This window comes from Tiliqua scincoides, chromosome 3 (assembly GCF_035046505.1).
Source record: "Tiliqua scincoides isolate rTilSci1 chromosome 3, rTilSci1.hap2, whole genome shotgun sequence".
In the NCBI taxonomy this organism is placed as follows: Eukaryota; Metazoa; Chordata; class Lepidosauria; order Squamata; family Scincidae; genus Tiliqua; species Tiliqua scincoides.
In genome coordinates this window covers 3,850,432-3,869,996 of record NC_089823.1, presented here as the reverse complement: position 1 = coordinate 3,869,996, position 19,565 = coordinate 3,850,432, and the positions used below count along the sequence as shown (strand labels likewise).

Here is a 19,565-nt window from a genome sequence, read left to right as displayed (position 1 = left end):
CAGTCTTGAAAGACTATGGTATAAGCCTACAGCACCCGGTATTCCCAGGCAGTCTCCCATCCAAGTACTGACCAGGCCTGACCCTGCTTAGCTTCCAAGATCATGGTATAAGCCTACAGCGCCTGGTATTCCCAGGCAGTCTCCCATCCAAGTACTAACCAGGCCTGACCCTGCTTAGCTTTGGAAATCAGACAAGATCAGGCATGTGCAGGGTAACAGTTGCTACCCATAAGACATAAGACCCATGATCTTGGCAGAAGGTAACTTACTGTGTTCTTCAGTATGGATAGAGCAGAAAAGGGCTCTCTCCTCCTTGCCCACGCCAGCTATTTGGACAATTCTTCAAAATATTTTTTTCTGACTCCCTGCTGATGCTTTGCCTACATGCTCATTTAACCAATGTGGCCAAGTTTTAACAGTTTATATTAATGCATCCACATACCTTCCAGCAACCCATCTCCCCCCCCCCCCCCCGGCTTCTAAACAAAATGTCTAGAACACTTCAGGCAACTAAGGCCCCTCCATGCCCTCCCCGTGATACACACCCTTCCAGAGGTGTGCACCTGCAGGGTTACTGCTACTGTCACGTTACAACTCATTGTATACTACCTTGATACGGCTCCTTTACATGAGTTAATCACAGCCTGAATTTCACAAGCATTTCCAGTAGGCGTGGAGCCATTTCCTTAGCAGCAGTTATATACGAGAAGCTGTGGTAATGAAAACACTCTGATCTTGCTGAGCTAGAAGGCAGCGACAGTGTGGAGTATGCATCCATTTTTCAAACCAACTGTGTCACTGTATATACCTTACCAACATTGTTTTACTCCTAGCAAGCAACCAGCAGGTGGCACCCTAGAGATGCCTAGCAACCCAGGCCTCCCAGTCTGGCAGCTTTTGGAAACCTTATCAAAGGGAACCCAGAAGTAAGGTGTGTGAGGGTCAGAATGGCCTGACACTGCTTGCAAGCAGGAAACAATAGTTAGCCCCCATTTCCAAGTGCCAGGCATAGCTGCATAGCTGCCTGCCTTCTTCATGCATATCCAACTGGGTGGCTTCTCCTCCTGAACAATTTTCCTGCCAAGAGAAGGAGAGGTACTGCTAGAAAGCTGTGCAGGAGGAAAAAGTAATATACTGGGGGACGCAATCTTTCCATTGGAAAAAAAAGAGCCAACCCCTCCCAAGGCCAAAATGCCTCTTCTCCCTAGGACTGCATAGGAGCATCACAACTTGATCCTCTCTTTAGGGAGCCACCAGTGCCTTTCTGACATCAGGAGACAAGACACCAATCCCCACCATCATCTCAAGTTTATTTGTAAGCCTTACAACCAATATACCACCAGTGACAGGACAAAGACTGCTGCGCTCAATCACCTTGGACACAAAGGATCAAGAATGACTCTCACCTTGAATATATTTTAATAAAGAAAGGCAGGACACACATTATATAAAAATGTGGGGGATGAAGTGAGCAGCACCATCTATACCACCCAGATGACTCCCCCCTATGTCACTAGCACTGTCATGTTTGTGACTAGGAACAGTTAGTGAGGATCTTCTGGGGGGATCTTCTCATTCCAATCTTAGGAGCCAAGCAAAATGAGCCAAGGTGAACACTTTTTGTTTTAGTGTTTCTGATTAGATACTTTATTGAAAGCAAAAATTCTGTGCATGTTTTAAAAAATCCAACCCGTGTACACATTTCATTGCTTTAAGAACCCAAGCCACGGAAAACTCAATATTAAAAAGCAGCAAGATGGATTTTTTTTTTTTGCACACATAAGAATACAACAATACAGGAAAAGTAGCCACGTCTCCTACAGAGTCTTTTCAGAAAAAGAGAACCATCCATCACCCTATTTATATGCTCATTTTCAGACATGCTACTTTAAAAATAGACCCAAAAAGAAATCACCTCTTCAATATTGCATTAAAAGCATTTTTGTGTTTTATTCTGCCCCTTAACATGACATGACTGGGATATGCAAAGTTATTGGAAACTCAGGTCAAAATGATGAATTTGCCATTCCAATTCCACAATGCAGGAGAAACGAAGACCCCATGTGAGTGTGCCCAGAAGTTGGATGTTTGGGGAGAGGACTATCCCCTGAAGATGGAGGGGTTCAAAAAAGGGAAGGGTGGGTGATTCCCCACCTCCCCTTTTAAACTTAGTCACTTAGAAAACAGAGACCCCCATGGAGCCTTTCCTGTATGATACCCCCCTCCCAGATGCAAACACCCTTCCTGCAAACAATGTATTTACAATTGTGTTTGTTAACATACACAGCAATTCACAATAACTAGTACAGATAAGAGAGTGCACTTCTAGGGTAAGTGTGTGAATGTGTGTCTGCAAAGTCTCAGTGTGTTTCCTGGGTAGCTACATCTTGTGACATTGGCAAAGCACTAAAATGGATTAACAAATTCCTTTTCTTTGAATAGCAGTAAAAAATAATAATAAAAGCAGAAAAATAAATATTGAAGGAAATCACGGTTAATTGCAGTTCAGTTAAACATAATACTAAACAACCAGAGTTTTTTTTTTAACCAAACTACATAAACTTAACAAATATACTAATGACCAAATGTTAAAAAAAATGATAACACAAGGCAAAATCTGCATAATTGTAAGTTTGTTTCCATCTTGTTGTGTTCCCTTCCTTCTTCATCTTAGGGATCTTTTTTAATCTACATTTTACATGTAACCCCCCCTTTTATTTAGATTGTATAAAGAAATAGCCTCCTTCTGCTCGATCCCTTCTTCCTCCTCATTACACCTCCTCATTTTATATTATATTTTTGCAGAGTGGTCATGTGCACACTTTTAAAGGTTTTTAAAGACCTTGATTTAGCTCAGTCAAAATGTTTTTAATGCTAAAAGTTACATGTGTGTAGATTTCCCCACCCCAATTCTGAAAACACTCCACCCCAACACAATAGCCAAAACAGGCATTGCAAACTACTTTTTTCCTCTCTGGGGGTCTTAACTACACGGAACAGACTAAGGGTTCTAACTTCTGTACACAGTTCACCAATCTGTAACTTTGCCCATCTATCAGGTGCCAGAGGCCTTCGTGTCCACTAAAAAGAACGGAAACAAAAAGATTAAACATAGTAGTCAGCTGGGCGTTTCCAAAAGCCTAGCAATTAGGAAAAAGGGCTCTGAGGATCTTGGCTGAAAAGGCAAAGCAGGCTTTTTTGGTTACGCAAAGGACAGCCTTCGATCTCTCCACCTGCCTTGAGCACTGGCTATTTTTCCAGTTAAGATTACCCTGCACGTCCCTTTCCACCAAATCCAGATCATATTTAACACCCATTTTCATCATTCCAAAGTGCAATATCAGAACATTTTTTTTAAAAAGGAACAAAGGTTTACCAAACTTGTACCTATTTTTTTCTGAACTACTGGAATATGCTAAGACCATTCTGGCTTTTTTTTTGTTTCTTTATAAATAACAAAGACACTGACTTTCTTTTGTGCTTGTGAAGCTAACAGATCATCTTCACGAGACAGGCAGCAATGATGAACCGCATTATGTTACTGATAGGAGTGGGGAAGGGGCAAGCAAATAGTCACATTGCTGTCAATGAGTAAAGGGAAGGGAGGGAAGAAGCCATGATGGTCTGGAGAAAAGTAAGACAAAAGCAACACACTATTAGCACGAACAGCCCCCTTCGCTGACTGGCTGCTCTTGGGGTTTTTCAAGTTTGATGTCAATCACTGGAAAAGAAGGCAGTTAAGGAAAACAAAAACAGGGGAAAGAGGCCTAGGTTCACAGAAGCCTCATATACCGCCTTCTCTCCCCCCCCCCCCGTTTTATTCCAAGCCCACTCAAACATTCAGGAAGAGCCAGTCAACACATCATAGGCCAGCATTACCCTCAAAATGCTCACAAGGAGCTCACTGCTTAAAACCTACCCCAAGTGAAGGTCTCACTGCACATAGACATTGCGCAAGCTGAGGGAGCACACTGCAGTGCAAGGAGATCTCAACTCCGAGATTCAAAACACACATGGATATTGTGCTTGGCATTCTCCACTGCTGCAGGGACAGCCCTTCAGGTTCACTGTGTGCTGATTATATGTTGTCAGCTGCACCTCTCCACACACATTACTGCCTTCTGAGGTGAGACATGCAGTCTTCCCAGCTACTGCAGTCATGTGGGTACTGGGAAACAGAAGCATTTCCAATAATGGAAACAAGTGCCAAGGAGATAGTGTCTGCCCACTATGCCCAGAAAGGCCCTTCAAACATTGTAAATCGTCACTGGCATCCTTCAGTCTTGGAAGACTCCAGTATCACGCTCTGAATGGTGGTTCTGGAACAGCATCTAGTGTGCCTGGAAAGACCAATTCAGGAGTGACAATCTCTTCCACAACGAGAGCAAGTGTAGTCTGTCCCTGGTCTGTCTCCCTGGCTACGGGCCTTCCTTCTCTGCCTCTTTGCCTCAATCTGTTGGGCAAGTGACTCTTCAAACTGGGAAAGACCATGCTGCACAGCCTGCCTCCAATGGGCAAGACGCTCAGAAGCAAAGGTTTCCCATCTGTCCCATCCATTCCTGAAACCTTCAGATCCCTCTTGCAGATATCCTTGTATTGCAGCTGTGGTCTACCTATGGGGTGCTTTCCCTGCACTAGTTCTCCATAAAGGGGATCCTTTGGGATCTGGCCATCAACCATTCTCACGTCACGGCCGACATCATTGTAAATATAATCATGACATCATTGTAAATATAACCTTTAATATTAACTATCAGCACTGGGAATCAAGGAGGCCTCTCTCCATTTTCAATAGCTTTTGCTCCCAGAGGGTTCTGGCACCCTAGAAGAATAAAGCAGCTACTGCCAATGTCTTGAGACCATTTTTTGTCAACCAAACTGGCCGTGGATGGCAGTTTTTTCACCTACCCCAGACTTGTGAGGGAGGGAAGGTATATTCAGTGGATTTCATGCATTTAAAAACTGGACACTGTGTTTAATAAAGGAGAACATGTTAAGCCCAAGTGCAATCTGGTGTCTTTGCTGAGGGGTGTGAGAGTAAATAGAATGCTAGATGCAGAGAGGTGGCAGCGAGATGCAAGTATCTTGTGTGTGCTCCCTGAGGCATCTGTTGGGCCGCTGTGATATACAGGAAGCTGCGCTAGATGGGCCCTGGGCCTGATCCAGCAGGGGTCTTCTTATGTTCTTGTATTACTGGGTATTCCATGAAACCAAGCGTACTTAAACATGTATGTTAACACTCAACATTTTAAATGGGCTGAGTGCCTCTGACCCTTCTGTGCTATTCCTGTGGGGCTAACTGAATTTTTGTCCTTGATAGAACCAGTGCATCAGTCCAACACCATATCCTGAAGCACAGCTCAGTGTGGCAGACTGACTTCCTCTTCTGAAGCCACACAACTCCCCTGCATGACCCTCAAGAACCCTAGTGATGCTTTCTGGGCTGAGCTAGCTTAGAACCTGAGCACCTGTACCAAACCACCCTCCCCTGATTCTTTGTCCCTATGTGCTACCCACAAGTTAAAAACAAAAAATGCTGCAGTTGTGACACATGTGGTGAGTGAACTCTGAACATTAGTTTCCAAAGGTGTGTGGCAGCTCGGCAAAGCTCTAAGAGCCAGCCTTAGGAGTTGCAGAGCAAATGCTTCACAATCAAGACAAAGGTTCATATGAACAAATAAGAGCTGGGGGGAATAAGAAGCTATAAACTGCTGTGGCAAATAAGAGGCCATATACAGCTGAGGCAAAGTAGTCCATTCACAGGTCACTGAAATTGCTTGCTGTCTTTCTGTAGGAGGCCTAGTGACAAAGGATCTCTGAACTGAAGACTGAACTCATGACCAGGGAGCAAAATTTTGCCAGCTTTCTAAACATCAATAAGGTGGCAAGCTCCCTGGGCTCAGATGTCAGAACACAAGCATTTATGAAGGTCTGTCATGACATTTCAATTCTTGTGTACCTCAGTTGGGGCTGACTAGAATTAGGAAGGAACCTTTGTTCTTGGAGGATCTTTTTTCCCTGTACCCTCCAGGACAACCCAAGAGACAGGTTAAGCTTTACACTCATGATCTGTCTGGTCACTAAATCTGGGATCAAGAAGGAATTTCCTTCAGAGGAAGCTAACTAATGAGCTTTATAGTCTCCCCACCCCCAGCTGGAACTTGGCCTCACTTGTTTGAATCACCTGCACATTTCCTTGCACTGCAGGTGCCTTCTCCAACGTGCTTGCGCAGCCAGAGTCCTCTCCTACTAGTAGCTGTTCTGTTTGAACATCTGGGCTTGTGTCCCATGTTCAAACCTGCTCAAGCACATTTATGTGCCACCTTAACTCACGGTTCTCAGTGTCCATTGCCCCAATTCATTCATTTAGGAACTCCTGTGCAAAAGGATACTGTCTTCTCTGCTTTTGTCCTGCGTGCTTTCCATTCCAGGCAAGGCAGCAGCCACACGTCGGAAAAGCTGGAAGGAGGCAGGGGAAGGATAAGGACAGAAAAACCAGAAGCAACATATGAGCAGTGTAGTAATCGATAGAATGGGTGAGTTGCATTCATACACTGCAGCTGTACACTATCCCTTCAGGGGGCAAGGCAACACGGGGTGTAAAAGCAACTAAATATGTACTGTGGGAATAAAAATGTGAAAGCCAGCACCAGTAGAGGTGCTCTAGTGGGCAGACAAAAAAGTAACTGAAGAGAACTTGATGCAATTATTTTGAAGGCTTGGAATGGAGGTGCAGAGGCAACAATGGCACTCCAAAATGTCCCAGAGAGCACTGGGGTGACTGCTATAGTACAGAAGACCCCTGGTTTAACAATGCTAATCCCTTCTTGAGACACCACTGTATTGTGAAAATATTGTGATGTGATTTCAACCATGCACTGTTTTTCCATAATTCGTTCCAAGACCTCAACTTCTGCCACAGAATGAAGCTATTTCCCTCTCTAAAAAGTGATTTTAAAAAGGTGCCTACTGTGCTCTTCAGGGACAATGTTATGTTAATCATACTGCTAGGAACAAGAGCTACTCAGAAGGTTTGCATTTACCTTCTTGTCAACTCCTTCCTTCAACACACACACACACACAGCCATGATGTAAACAAGAACTGAAATGCTACTTCAAAGCCTTATAGCCAACATTTGCATTTGCCTTTGTTGATTCCTTCCCTCAAACATAATTTTAATCACACTGCTACTGGCTAAGGCACTACCAAATACTTACAGCCACTGATTGGCTCATCTATCACCCATGAGGTTAGGTTAGTAACAATCATAAGCCTATAGAGTGAATAACCTATGGAGAGTCGATCCTAAAGTGAACCAATTGCATTGTTAAGCCCATCACACAATGGGCATTACAGCATTTGAGTTTAGAACTCAAAACCACTGTAATGACCAAAATGATCCACACTGTGGAAAAAGGGTGACTCTTTCAGTATACTCTTGCTTCACTTCATTCAGAGATGAGGATCAGAGGGTGCCAAGTGGTAGGGAAAACATCTCTTGTACATGATCTTGCAAACATACCTAAATCTGCACATTGTGTGCTGGCCCTACCTCACCAAAGAACTCTAAAGCCTTTGTGGTTATAAAAATAACTCCCTTTCTCTTGCTATCTGTGCCAGAAGGCTTGCTCCCTTCGCTGTATTTTCTGGTACTTTCAAGATCATGATTTTTTTTTTAAGTCTTCAAAAAAAATCACTTGTCAGGAACCAATTGGATTATTGCATACAAAACCAGCTGCGGACAACTGGCATTTAAAAATGCAGTAATCTCTGCACTTAAGCTGGAAACAAAATTATGCCTTAGGCTCGGTTTTTCACCAGAATTATTACACTAAGGGGGAGCATTTGGCAAGCAAGTCAAGTCAAAATGGATTTACCATTCAGAGCGTGCAGAAATAAATCCAATTAGCAAAACATTACAAAAAGCTGAAAAGTCACACGGAGAATTTAAGGGCTTCGCACTCCAGTATTCCTTTCCCTTGTCTTCAGCCCCTACAATCAGTGTTTCCCTGGGCTATGGATTTTCACACCATGAGGGTACACAAGCATGACAAGACAGAATTTCAAATGTACCTCAGCAACACTTAATATGATCATTCACTGGTTAACACACTTCTACTACAGCTGGCACCATACAAAAAAAGAATCATCATGGCCCTGGCTTACTCCTCATCTGCAGTCTTTAAATAAGCTGTATCGTTTTAAACAGCTGAGACTTCTTGGCTTTCTGTGCCTGCAGCCAACACTGTATGTAGGCTTCCAAGATTTACTCATGAGCATTAGAAATCCTGCAAGGAGAGATCCTTGGGAAGCCAGAACCAATGGTAAAGGGAGAAGGCACATGGCAACAGACATCACACCTAACACTATTCATATCAAATCTGAGGGGATAGCCTCAGAGATGGCAGCAGAGTCACTGGAATGTTGCCTCTAAGTATAGTCTCTCTGCTGCGGACAACCACCACACAGGCCCCAATACATGACGAGACCAGCTTAAGTCAATGGGAACTTCTAGTGGAGACTCTAATATCAGCCACTGAGAATGATCCAGTCTTGGAAACTGCTTTTCCTGACCTATGCTCTGGTTCTGGTACAAAGACCCCTGGGTAATAGGAACAAAGATGGCTTCAGGTCATGCACATCTGACAACAAAATAAGAGGCATGTTCAACTTAAAGTACAGGATCTCCCTTTTCCTAGCACAGCTCCTCAAGAAGGGTCCGTTATTCAGGCATTACACAAGATTAGGGCATTTGGTGTTGCAAGCTTTGCTATAACAACCCTCAGTAACTTGGATGTTGCCAGCACAACACCTCACTTAGCTGGCTCTGCTTTATTGTCGTGACCTAGCTCTGCTGCCGTTCCAATAATAGTATCTTGGAATCTTGCTCCACCATTACCCTCTGCCTTTGCCCTGCAGGACAACTCCCCTACTGGTAAGATTAAGAGCCAAATGAGAACATTCATGAATCAGCTTGCATCTTACATTATGTTCTGAGGTCAGGTAAAGCCAAAGTCACATACAGTTGAAACTCCCTTAAAGCCCAAAGAACTAAATGCGGCAACTGAAGGAACAGCAGCTCCAGTCCCCCATTTCAGGCTTGCTCTGAGGCATAAGCAGAGTAAGTGGATTGGTAGATGGGACCCACCATTTTAAACTGTTGTTTTTCCATCAGGAGTGTGTACACTTGAATTCACGAGAGACTATCAAGAGTAAGATGTGGGCTGACTGTCGTTGCAAAATGATAAAAGGGGGAGTGCTGTGGTCTGGTTTTGGCTTCCATAATTATAACCTACTGTCATATTACTTACAATTGCCTCAGCTGTAGGACAAACTGCTTGATCCATCACTACAACATTGGTGCCTTATGCAGTTACCGACTATGGCTTTAATCAATTGTTGTACAGCCTATTATTGCTTCAATCAAAGTATTGGCTACCAGCTATTTTTGATATGTATGAATGTGCAGAATGAGTGAAAATTGTATGCTTTCAGAAGGCCAAACTTGGAAAAGGCCTGGGGAGCTGTGGAATAGAGTTGGGATCCCCTCAAGCACAATTTTGGGGCTAGCCCAGCTTCCTGGCTACAATAATGTCACAGCCTACACCTATATTAGCCTCCCCCCATGGGATTAATGATCCAGTGCAGGGGTTGTGACAAAGGCCCTGTGAGAGTTAGTAGAGGAAGATGAAGCTGGGCCAGGGGATAAGCATGTCAGAGAAGTCACTGCCCAATACTAGAAAAAACCATATTCTTAAAATGACATCAAAAGGACTAAAAAACAGCAAGCAAGATTCTAGCCCAAGGAAGAAGACTACTATTGGCAACAAAGAGAGGTTGCAATGTGCTGCCGGCTTCTCCAGCCTTCCATTGCATGTGCTCTCACCTCTAATTGGCCACTCAAGGCATGTGCAAAAGGAAGTGTCCAGCTCTGCTTTTAGGGATTGTTTGGCTAGCTGGATTGTCTTTCAGACAGCAAGGAAACAGACTAAACTGTTTCATATCTACTGCTGCATAACTTAATAAAAATCACTGAACTCGTCTAAATTGTGGATTCTACACTTGCCCCTCAAGGGTCCCTTTGTTGAACATAGATGCTACACATTGCAAAGACAGTGCCAAGACATTATTAAGCTTGACTAAGTTGAAAACAAAAGGCGACTGAGCAGTGTGAGAGGTCCAGATCAGTATCATGGTGCAGGAGAGCTTAACCCTTTCTCCTCAAACTCATCCTGCTCAAAACCCTTCCCCACCACAGGTTTGCCCCAGATGCAGTATTTCCTACATACAGCAAAATGGGAAGGGCAGGGAGGGGGGGCAACAGGAGACAAGCAGTGTTGGTTCAGGAGAGAAACAAACCACAATGTTTAGAGTCAGCCCATCAGAAAAGCTTAAAAACAGATTCAAAAAAATACAAAAAGCACGTGACTAAAAACATCACAGCAAACAATAAAACTTTCAATACATCAGAAAACCTGTGAGGGGGCAAGTTAGACCATTAGATAATGAGATAACAGAAGGATATGGAGATTGTAGATTCTTTTACAAATCTGAATGAATTCTTTCCATCTGTCTTCACTACACAAGATATAGGGCAGATACCCATCCCTGACATGACCTTCTTGTCGCACCCTTGGGTCTCACTCCCAGGGTTTTGGGTGCTCAGAGTTGTTGGTTCTGAACCCTAGAGCCCTCAAAGATCCCTGTTCGGTAGTACTGCCACCACCCTGTAAGAGCCAGTGCCTCAGTCCAGGGAAACCGAGACCCTTTAGGCTTAACTGTATCCCTTGTAGGCACTGAGCACTTTCTTTACTTAAAGTCTCAGTCCTCAAGTTACTAGTCCACAATGAGGATTTTTGGTAGCTTGCTGAACCGCTAGGCAGGATTCTGAACCTTTGTCCCCAACAGACAATGAACCAACATGGTAAAAAGATTTTCTACTTTATTAAATACATAGGGTTACAAAAGGTTACAAAAGGCAGCAAATGCTAGAGGCATAAAACTTCTAGGAAACGTAACAGCATAAAACAACAAAGCTAACTGGTTAACTCTATTATTTCCTAACCCTCACCTGGGTCAGCTTCTTTTGTAGATCCTCAGGCCAGTTACCTATGGCCACATGGTCCTGGCGGGGCAGGATGTGCACCCACCACCTCTCTCACCAAGAGACAAGGAACAAAGACCCTGTCCTCTGGAAGTGGGGCTGGAAGCTCGCCCTCTCAGCTCTTCCCTCCCCCTTGGAGATCTGCAGCTGCATTCCATCCTTGATGGGTGTCTTTCTGGCTGCCTAGGTGCTACATAATCACCTTCCATTGATTTGTAAATCCTAGCAGCTAGGAAATGCAAGCCATTTCTGTGTTACTGTTTTAGCTTGGTTCAGGCCTTGCAATGCTACTAGGCCTGAACTGTACATATTCATGACACTTCTCAAGGAGAAAGGGTGAAGAACTGAGCCAAACAGAAGTGGCAAGGGATGAGGCTCCACTGTGTACTGGCAAATGGACAAGTCACTGGTTCTGGGTGGCATCCACCCAAGAGGTCTTAAGAAACTCAAACATGAAATTCCTGACTGTCTAATCTAACAAAATTTAGTAACCTGTCTGCCTTTATGACAGCAGCTTGAAATATAGCCAATGTAACACCTATATTTAAAAAGGGATCTAAGAAATAACAGGCCGGACAGCTTAACATGCATCCTAGGTAAACTGGTGGAAAGCATAACTTAAAATTATGATGTGTCTAGAACAGGTCTTGCTAGATAAGAATGACCCATTTTCTGCAGTACTAATCTTTACGTACATTGGGTTTGCCAAGTTGTTCAGCAGTACCAATCAAAGAATTACTGCCCTACTTGCTTTTTCTGTGAGGTTCTGACTCAACAGCCCTTTGCCCTGCTATTTGGCAATTATGACTCTCACCAAAGTTAAATGACCTTGAACTAAAACCAAGTTCCACATGCACAGTTTGTACTGTAGCTTTTATGGCTAGGAACCATTAGGAAGTTGTCTAACAGCATTTATCTTCAATGAAGCAGGCAGTGAGATCATTGTCATCACAGAGCTCAGTATTTAACAATTCATCTTACGACTCATCTTACATGACAACTCATCTTACAACTCATCATGATGACAACTCATCTTACAACACAAGACATATTGCCACTAGCTTCCAAAGCACATTAATACGGCCTTCCCCACTTTGAAAAAAATCAACAGATCAATGCTGGGAAAAGAGGGTGAACACCTTGCACTGTTGAAAAAGCAATGCAATCACAACTATATTCTGGAACACAAAAACCAGGTCAGCATTTCCTTTTCAGTGGCTCAGCTTGCATTTACAAGATCCAAGGTACAAAATGATAACACTCAGGAGGGCCTGCCTTACTGATGTCCTTGCTCACCATGGAGAAGAGCACATTTACCACCAAGTGGATTATATGCAGTGGCATCCCAAGGGTCTTCCCATTGCTTCCAGGCAAGGAAATGTCTCTATGTGGTGGACAGACTTGGTTCAGGCCTCCACTATCCAGTTGACAGTCACATATTAAGGTGACTTATGCATGATAGGTACTCTTCATCCTTCATGGCTTAAGTCTTCTCAGGGGTACTCTACATTTTTCATAGCAGTCATGTTTTGAGCATTTCTATGCATGCTCCCCAATGTATCCCCAAATATTTATGGATGACTCAAATATCAGCATTTTTACCACACAGACATACTAAACAACCCTGTTGCATAAGGGCTCTCAACAGAAACAAGAGCACAAACTATTCCAAGTGAACAGGCTACCCTTCAGAAATGAGGAGGAAAGAAATGGTCAAATGAAAAATCAGACTCGTTATAAATATTAATACAACCCTTTAGTTCACTGCAACAACTGTTTCCTTACAGATAAGTTGCACCTATCAGTTGATGAGTCCAGAAGACTCTTATAATAGTCCTAATTGCCACTTAAGTGCCAAAGTCCTGATTTTTTAATAGCAAATAATCCACAAGTTGCTCCTTAAAAATAATAAATCATGTTAAGGTTGGGATAAAATCAAATTCTGCGGCTAGTAGCTCACCTACAGCCACTGGCACTTTGCTCCCAACTGCTATGCCACTTCTTTCTGCTGCTCTTTACCAGCCAAGAAACAGGAATGAAAAGAACCATAGTGCACTAGCTATACACCATGAACAAAAAAACAAAAGATCCAAAATGCTGTTGAAATCAAAGGCATTTCAAAGCCCTTTTCATTGACGCTCCCTCCCTGTACAGCCTTACTGGCTGCAGATCTCTGCCTCTGATGCATTACTAAGAAGGCCAGAAATCTTTTTAAATGGAACATGGAATTCTCCAATGTTGTGTGTACGATGTAAGCAATGTTCCCGCAAATTTTGCCCTGGAGTGTAAGTAGCTCTCCTGTGGCTGTGGAGTGCAAGGGGAAATTGCATAAGGCTTCCACTAAGGTACAGTGACCTTTGACCCCAGAATGTAACCCACATGTAAAGGCCACTGGATAGCCCAGTATCAACACATAAGATGGTGAAAAAAGCTGCTTGGTGTTAAGAAAGAATCATTTTGGTCTGGTCTAGAGGGTAGAGCCTCCATTTGCCTGAAGATAACATCCGCAGGTCGCCAGTTCGAGGCCACCGGCACCATGCGACCTTGGAGCAGCTGACAAGCTGAAGCCGAGCAATTCCATCTGCACGGAGCGTGGGAGGATGGAGGCCAGAATGTGAAGCCAGATCGGAATGAAACACCTGAATGTAGTGTTCTTGAAAGAAAGAACCTTCTTTCAAATTGTAAAAATCCCTTTGGGGATTTAATTAGCCTGCCTATGTAAACCGCCTTGAATAAAGTCCGAGGAGAAATCTGAGGACCAAGAAAGGCGGTATAGAAATACTTGTATTATTATTATTATTATTATTATTATTTTTACGAGTCTGAGCGAAAGAAGCTGGCTGAAGCCTCAGCTCAGGGTGTTTACACTTTGTAGCTCAAGAGATAGCAGGTGCCAGGTAGCTACTGAAGAAGAATGAGCTCACTCCTTGGCAAGGGATAAGGGCATTCACTGATTTATGCTTACTAAGAAAACTCTGTAGCTATACTCTTACGCTTTTAGAGCAGAAGCATACATATGTAATATGGAAACCAAGTGATCCCTTGATGCCAAACTGTACCCAAGGTAAAAGGGTCACAATAGTTATATAAAATTAAGCCACGGAAACCAAAATGCTTGATTTTAGTAAAGTGTTTAAAAACCTCATTAATAAAAGGAACCAAAAGCTGCTTTGCTGTGTTATAGAAAACCTTGGCTTTGCAAACTGGGCCCCATGATGTTTACGTTAAGCAACAGGTGTAAAGATAACAGGAGACTAGGCCAATTGTACCAGGCAACTCTAATGAAGGATGAGTAAGTGCCTAATATTTATGCCAAGAACCAACTTGTGATTTATCTTGCCTTCTACCTAAACTTTAATATTTGTATCATACTGCACTCTACCGGCATCCAAAACTTTGTCTGAGTTTAAAGATGAAATCCCACCTATTTCCATCTTTAATGCAAATGTAATCTGAAATATACCTATGAGGTGAATTGTACCTTATCTGTAACCTATTAGGTGTTAGCCCCATCTCTGATGTAAAATTTCAGCCCATGGGAAGTCTAGATTTTGGGACAAAGCCAAAAATTGTATAAAAGTTGAAATCAATATTGGGAATTGCTCTCACGCTTTGGACACTAGTCCCATGAGATGCCCATTGCTTGCAATGAAATAAAAAAGCCTGCAAACCTTCTCTCCTGAGTACCGGTTATTCTTGAGTTGCCTTTTCAACCTTGTAACCCACTACAACTATGCAGCTTACAGGGAAGGCTGCTTCACGGCACTCCAGAGTGCTCTCTCTCAACATTCTGCTGACTTTCCTCCCTTTGCTCTTGCAAGAGAAGCCAACAAAGCACCAAGAGGGAGAGAGGCTTCCTACAGGATTCAATCTAGCCAAGCCCAATGGTGTGGCAGTCTTTATCAGCTGCCCAGGGGCCTCCAATCCAGCTGTGCAGGGAAGGTTGGTTCTAGGTCAGTTTGTAGGATTCCTTCAGCGTACAAGGATATGGGTATTACAGTATTTCCCAAACTGTGGGTTGCAAGCAAATTTTTGGTGGGTCACAAAAAGTTCCTGAAATATATTTTTAAAAACTTTGCAAACATCTTTGACCAGTTTACAGAAGAAAATTGCAACAACGGGCAATCCACATGAAGAAACCACCGTCATGGCTGGAATGCTAACCTGTGGTATGAAGTTCCTACCCCCAGATTAAAATGCCACATTATCCCATTTTCTCTAGTAATTGGTATGCTGTAGATCACTTGTGAACCCAGTTTCAGTCTTTTGTTTGATTTGGAAGTCCTAATGGTACATGACCTGGAGATAGGGGTGAGCAGTGAGGTGGCTAAGTTTGCAGACGACACCAAACTTTTCCGAGTGGTGAAGACCAGAAGTGATTGTGAGGAGCTCCAGAAGGATCTCTCCAGACTGGCAGAATGGGCAGCAAAACGGCAGATGCGTTTCAATGTCAGTAAGTGTAAAGTCATGCACATCAGGGCAAAAAATCCAAACTTCACATATAGGCTAATAGGTTCTGAGCTGTCTGTGACAGATCAGGAGAGAGATCTTGGGGTGGTGGTGGACAGGTCGATGAAAATGTCGACCCAATGTGCGGCGGCAGTAAAGAAGGCCAATTCTATGCTTGGGATCATTAGAAAGGGTATTGAGAACAAAACGGCTAATATTATAATGCCGTTGTACAAATCGATGGTAAGGCCACACCTGGAGTATTGTGTCCAGTTCTGGTCGCCACATCTCAAAAAGGATATAGTGGAAATGGAAAAGGTGCAAAAGAGGGGAACTAAGATGACTGCTGGGCTGGGGCACCTTCCTTATGAGGAAAGGCTATGGCGCTTGGGCCTCTTCAGCCTAGAGAAGAGGCGCCTGAGGGGGGACATGATTGAGACATACAAAATTATGCATGGGAAGGATAAAGTGGATAGACAGATGCTCTCTACACTCTCACAAACCACCAGAACCAGGGGACATCCACTAAAATTGAGTGTTGGGAGAGTTAGGACAGACAAAAGAAAATATTTCTTTACTCAGCATGTAGTTGGTCTGTGGAACTCCCTGCCACAGGATGTGGTGATGGCATCTGGCCTGGATGCCTTTAAAAGGGGATTGGACAAGTTTCTGGAGGAGAAATCCATTACGGGTTACAAGCCATGATGTGTATGCGCAACCTCCTGATTTTAGAAATGGGCTATGTCAGATGCAAGGGAGGGCACCAGAATGCAGGTCTCTTGTTATCAGGTGTGCTCCCTGGGGCATTTGGCGGACTGCTGTGAGATACAGTAAGCTGGACTAGATGGGCCTATGGTCTGATCCAGTGGGGCTCTTCTTATGTTCTTATCTTGCTTTCCACCTCAGCCTTCTGTGTACCCTGGAATGACTAAAAGTTTAGGGGAACAGTCCTCGAGCTCCATTTCTAGGGATAGCATAGCAAAGTTACTACACACACACAATATAGTATATAAGGTCTCTGGCAGCCTTGGAAGCACATGACCCTGATTAATATTTTTTTATTATTAAAAATATTTCTTTCTAGATCTTTTTTCTCTAGTAAAGCCATGTGGATTGCAATAAATTGTTTTAAAAACACGTCCTGGTGTTAAAAAGTTTGGGAAGCACTGATCTAATACATCTAATCTAAACTGATCTAATACTACAGAAAGGGGCCTGAAACAAAAAGTTGCAGCATTAATCTGCTTCCCAAATGAGTGATGCCTTTGTTTCTAACATTTGGACATACAGGACAAAATTGCTGCATGCCCTTTCTGTTCATTTTGCCCTCTAATTTTTGCTCTTCAATTGACCCCTTGCGTTTTTCTTTGGACCAGTTTGAATGATATTTTGATTACTTGTCCAGCCCCACATGATGAAGAATGTACCAACCAGTCCCCTGCCTTCCACAAGAGTTCTGTGCATTTTTCATAACCACTTTAAGGAAATGGAACCTTTTTAAGGAGGTTCCTTTAAGGAACCTCTCCGTTGTCTGCAGATGGTTCTATTTTGGCTATGAACATATCAGCAGAAAATTCTAGAGTTCAGCATTATAGATATTATATAGTCCCATCAGTGAGTTCTTTAGAGTAGAAGACAAGGCAGGTCCCTGGCCCAAAGGGCTCACAATCTAAAAACAGGCAAAAGGGAAATAAGAAAAGGAGGGGGTGCAATGAAGAATGTCGTTATTTCATGTACAGTACATGGACCTATACTTAGTTGCAGAAGGGTAAAGGACACGGAACAGCACCAGAGAAAAGGTTCTTTGGAGGAGGGCTTTGAATACAAAACAAGGCATTCTATTTGACAAAGCAACCCACCAACCACTTCTCTATACAACCAGCTGCAGGATGACTGAGCCAAACGTCCGGCAAACCAAACACACACTGCAAAAACTGGACATGTTGTGGTATGAGTGCAGTTGATCTTATTTTTCAATTATATAATGTATTTTCTCCAGAGAGTTTAGGATAGTGCACATAGCTCCTCCCCCTGCTTTTATTCTCACAATCACCCTCAAGACAGCTCAGGCTGGGAATGTATGACTGGCCCAATGTCATCCAGTAAGCTTCACAACTGAGTGGCCATTTGAACCCAGGACTTCCTGGTCCATGGCCAATACTCTAACCACTGCACAAGTTGAATACCCCGTTCCTTCTTTACCAAACCTCAAGACATGCCTCAATGATGCTGTACCCTATCACTTACCTGTTTTACATTGTATCCCGCCTTTGCACTAGTTTCAATAAACATTACATTCAGCTCTTTGGCTTTCCTCTCCCCTTCTTCAATAGACACTTGCCTGGAGAACAAAGGAAAAAAATTTCATTAGAGCAAAAACAGGACATTCCAGGCACCTGCAATCATGCCTTCTTTGCACGATACAATGTACAGAATTCACTACCACAAAATGTACTGATGGCCACCAGCTGAGATGCATTTAAAAGATTAGACAAACTCATGGAGGAGGACAGATCTATCAGTGGCTGACAGCTATGTCAGTGAAGTGAAACCAGCAACATTTTTGCTGGGGGAAGCCAATGCCTTCATATCCTGGTTGTGGACTTACAGAAGAAGCCACTATGGAAAATGGAAAAGATAGACCTTTGCTTGTATACAAATGATCGCCTCTTATATTGTTATGCCTGCCACCCAGAAGTCATCTCCACCCCACATCTCAATATGCAGTTTCAGAACTGCTGACACATTCTAACCAAGTCAAGATAAATATCTCCTTAACAGAGACTAATTAGTGAGGCCTGTGCTGTTTACATATGTCGTGAATATGTACATGTCAGGGCCAGCAAAGGAGAGAAAACAATCTTTTTGTTTGTTTACTCACATTCTTGCAGCTAGGAACTGCTAGCAACTTCTCCGTTACTGACTTAGTTTGGTTCAGGCTCCACATGCTAACCAAGGCCTAACATGTACATATTCACGACAACATAGTACTGTCATGACACTGTACAGGGAGAGACTGGCAAAAAGGAGATTACTGGGCTGAAGCACCTTCCTTATGAGGAAAGGCTATGGCGCTTGGGCCTCTTCAGCCTAGAAAAGAGGCACCTCAGGGGGGACATGATTGAGACATACAAAATTATGCAGGGGATGGACAGAGTGGATAGAGAGATGCTCTTTACACTCTCACATAACACCAGAACCAGGGGACATCCACTAAAATTGAGTGTTGGGAGAGTTAGGACAGACAAAAGAAAATATTTCTTTACTCAGCGTGTGGTTGGTCTGTGGAACTCCTTGCCACAGGATGTGGTGATGGCATCTGGCCTGGATGCCTTTAAAAAGGAGATTGGACAAGTTTCTGGAGGAAAAATCCATTATGGGTTACAAGCCATGATGTGAATGTGCAACCTCCTGATTTCAGAAATGGGCTATGTCAGATGCAAGGGAGGGCACCAGGATGAGGTCCCTTGTTATCTGGTGTACTCCCTGGGGCATTTGGTGGGCCACTATGAGATACAGGAAGCTGGACTAAATGGGCCTATGGCCTGATCCAGTGGGGCCAGGCCACCTTCTCTTATGTTCTGAGAATGACAATCTGTCTGGGACCTAACGGAAGTGATGTCATCAACCTGGAAGTGATGTCATGGCAGGAAGTGACATCACTGTGATATCTGAGGCGGAAGTGATTTCATCAAGCAGGAAGTGACATCACTGCTCTTACCTAGGAACTCAAACTGTAAATGACAAGAGAAAATATTCCAGCTCAGAAGCTTCTTCCAATTCTCTCCCCCCCCCACTACCATTGTACTATACCAGAAGTAAGCCCTTCTTACTGCCCATTAAGTTGGGAACATCATTTAATGTAGCTTTGTGATATTCTCCAAAAGGAAAGGTCCTTAAATCTTATTACTCACTCCCTGGAACTAGCCTGGGTCATGGTGCTTTGGAGACAAGGATGCCAGCAGGTGAAACAGTGTTTGGGCGGGCATAGGGTAATGTGGAAGTCAGGGC

At 43.4% G+C, this 19,565-nt stretch overlaps 1 protein-coding gene across 2 annotated transcripts in view; it reads right to left on the bottom strand.

Moving 5' to 3' along the window:
* Positions 1 to 1,304: 1,304 nt before the first annotated feature.
* The window catches only part of RAB6A (RAB6A, member RAS oncogene family), an 82,267-nt gene continuing 64,006 nt past the window's right edge, over positions 1,305 to 19,565 (bottom strand). For both annotated transcript variants that reach the window (XM_066621741.1, XM_066621742.1), the window contains exons 6-8: positions 17,802 to 17,895; positions 6,393 to 6,459; positions 1,305 to 3,721 (exon numbers count right to left, since the gene is read on the bottom strand). In XM_066621741.1, the coding sequence (XP_066477838.1) occupies positions 3,657 to 3,721; positions 6,393 to 6,459; positions 17,802 to 17,895 (226 nt within the window). In that variant the 3' untranslated portion in view covers positions 1,305 to 3,656. The remainder of the gene's footprint in view (positions 3,722 to 6,392; positions 6,460 to 17,801; positions 17,896 to 19,565) is intronic.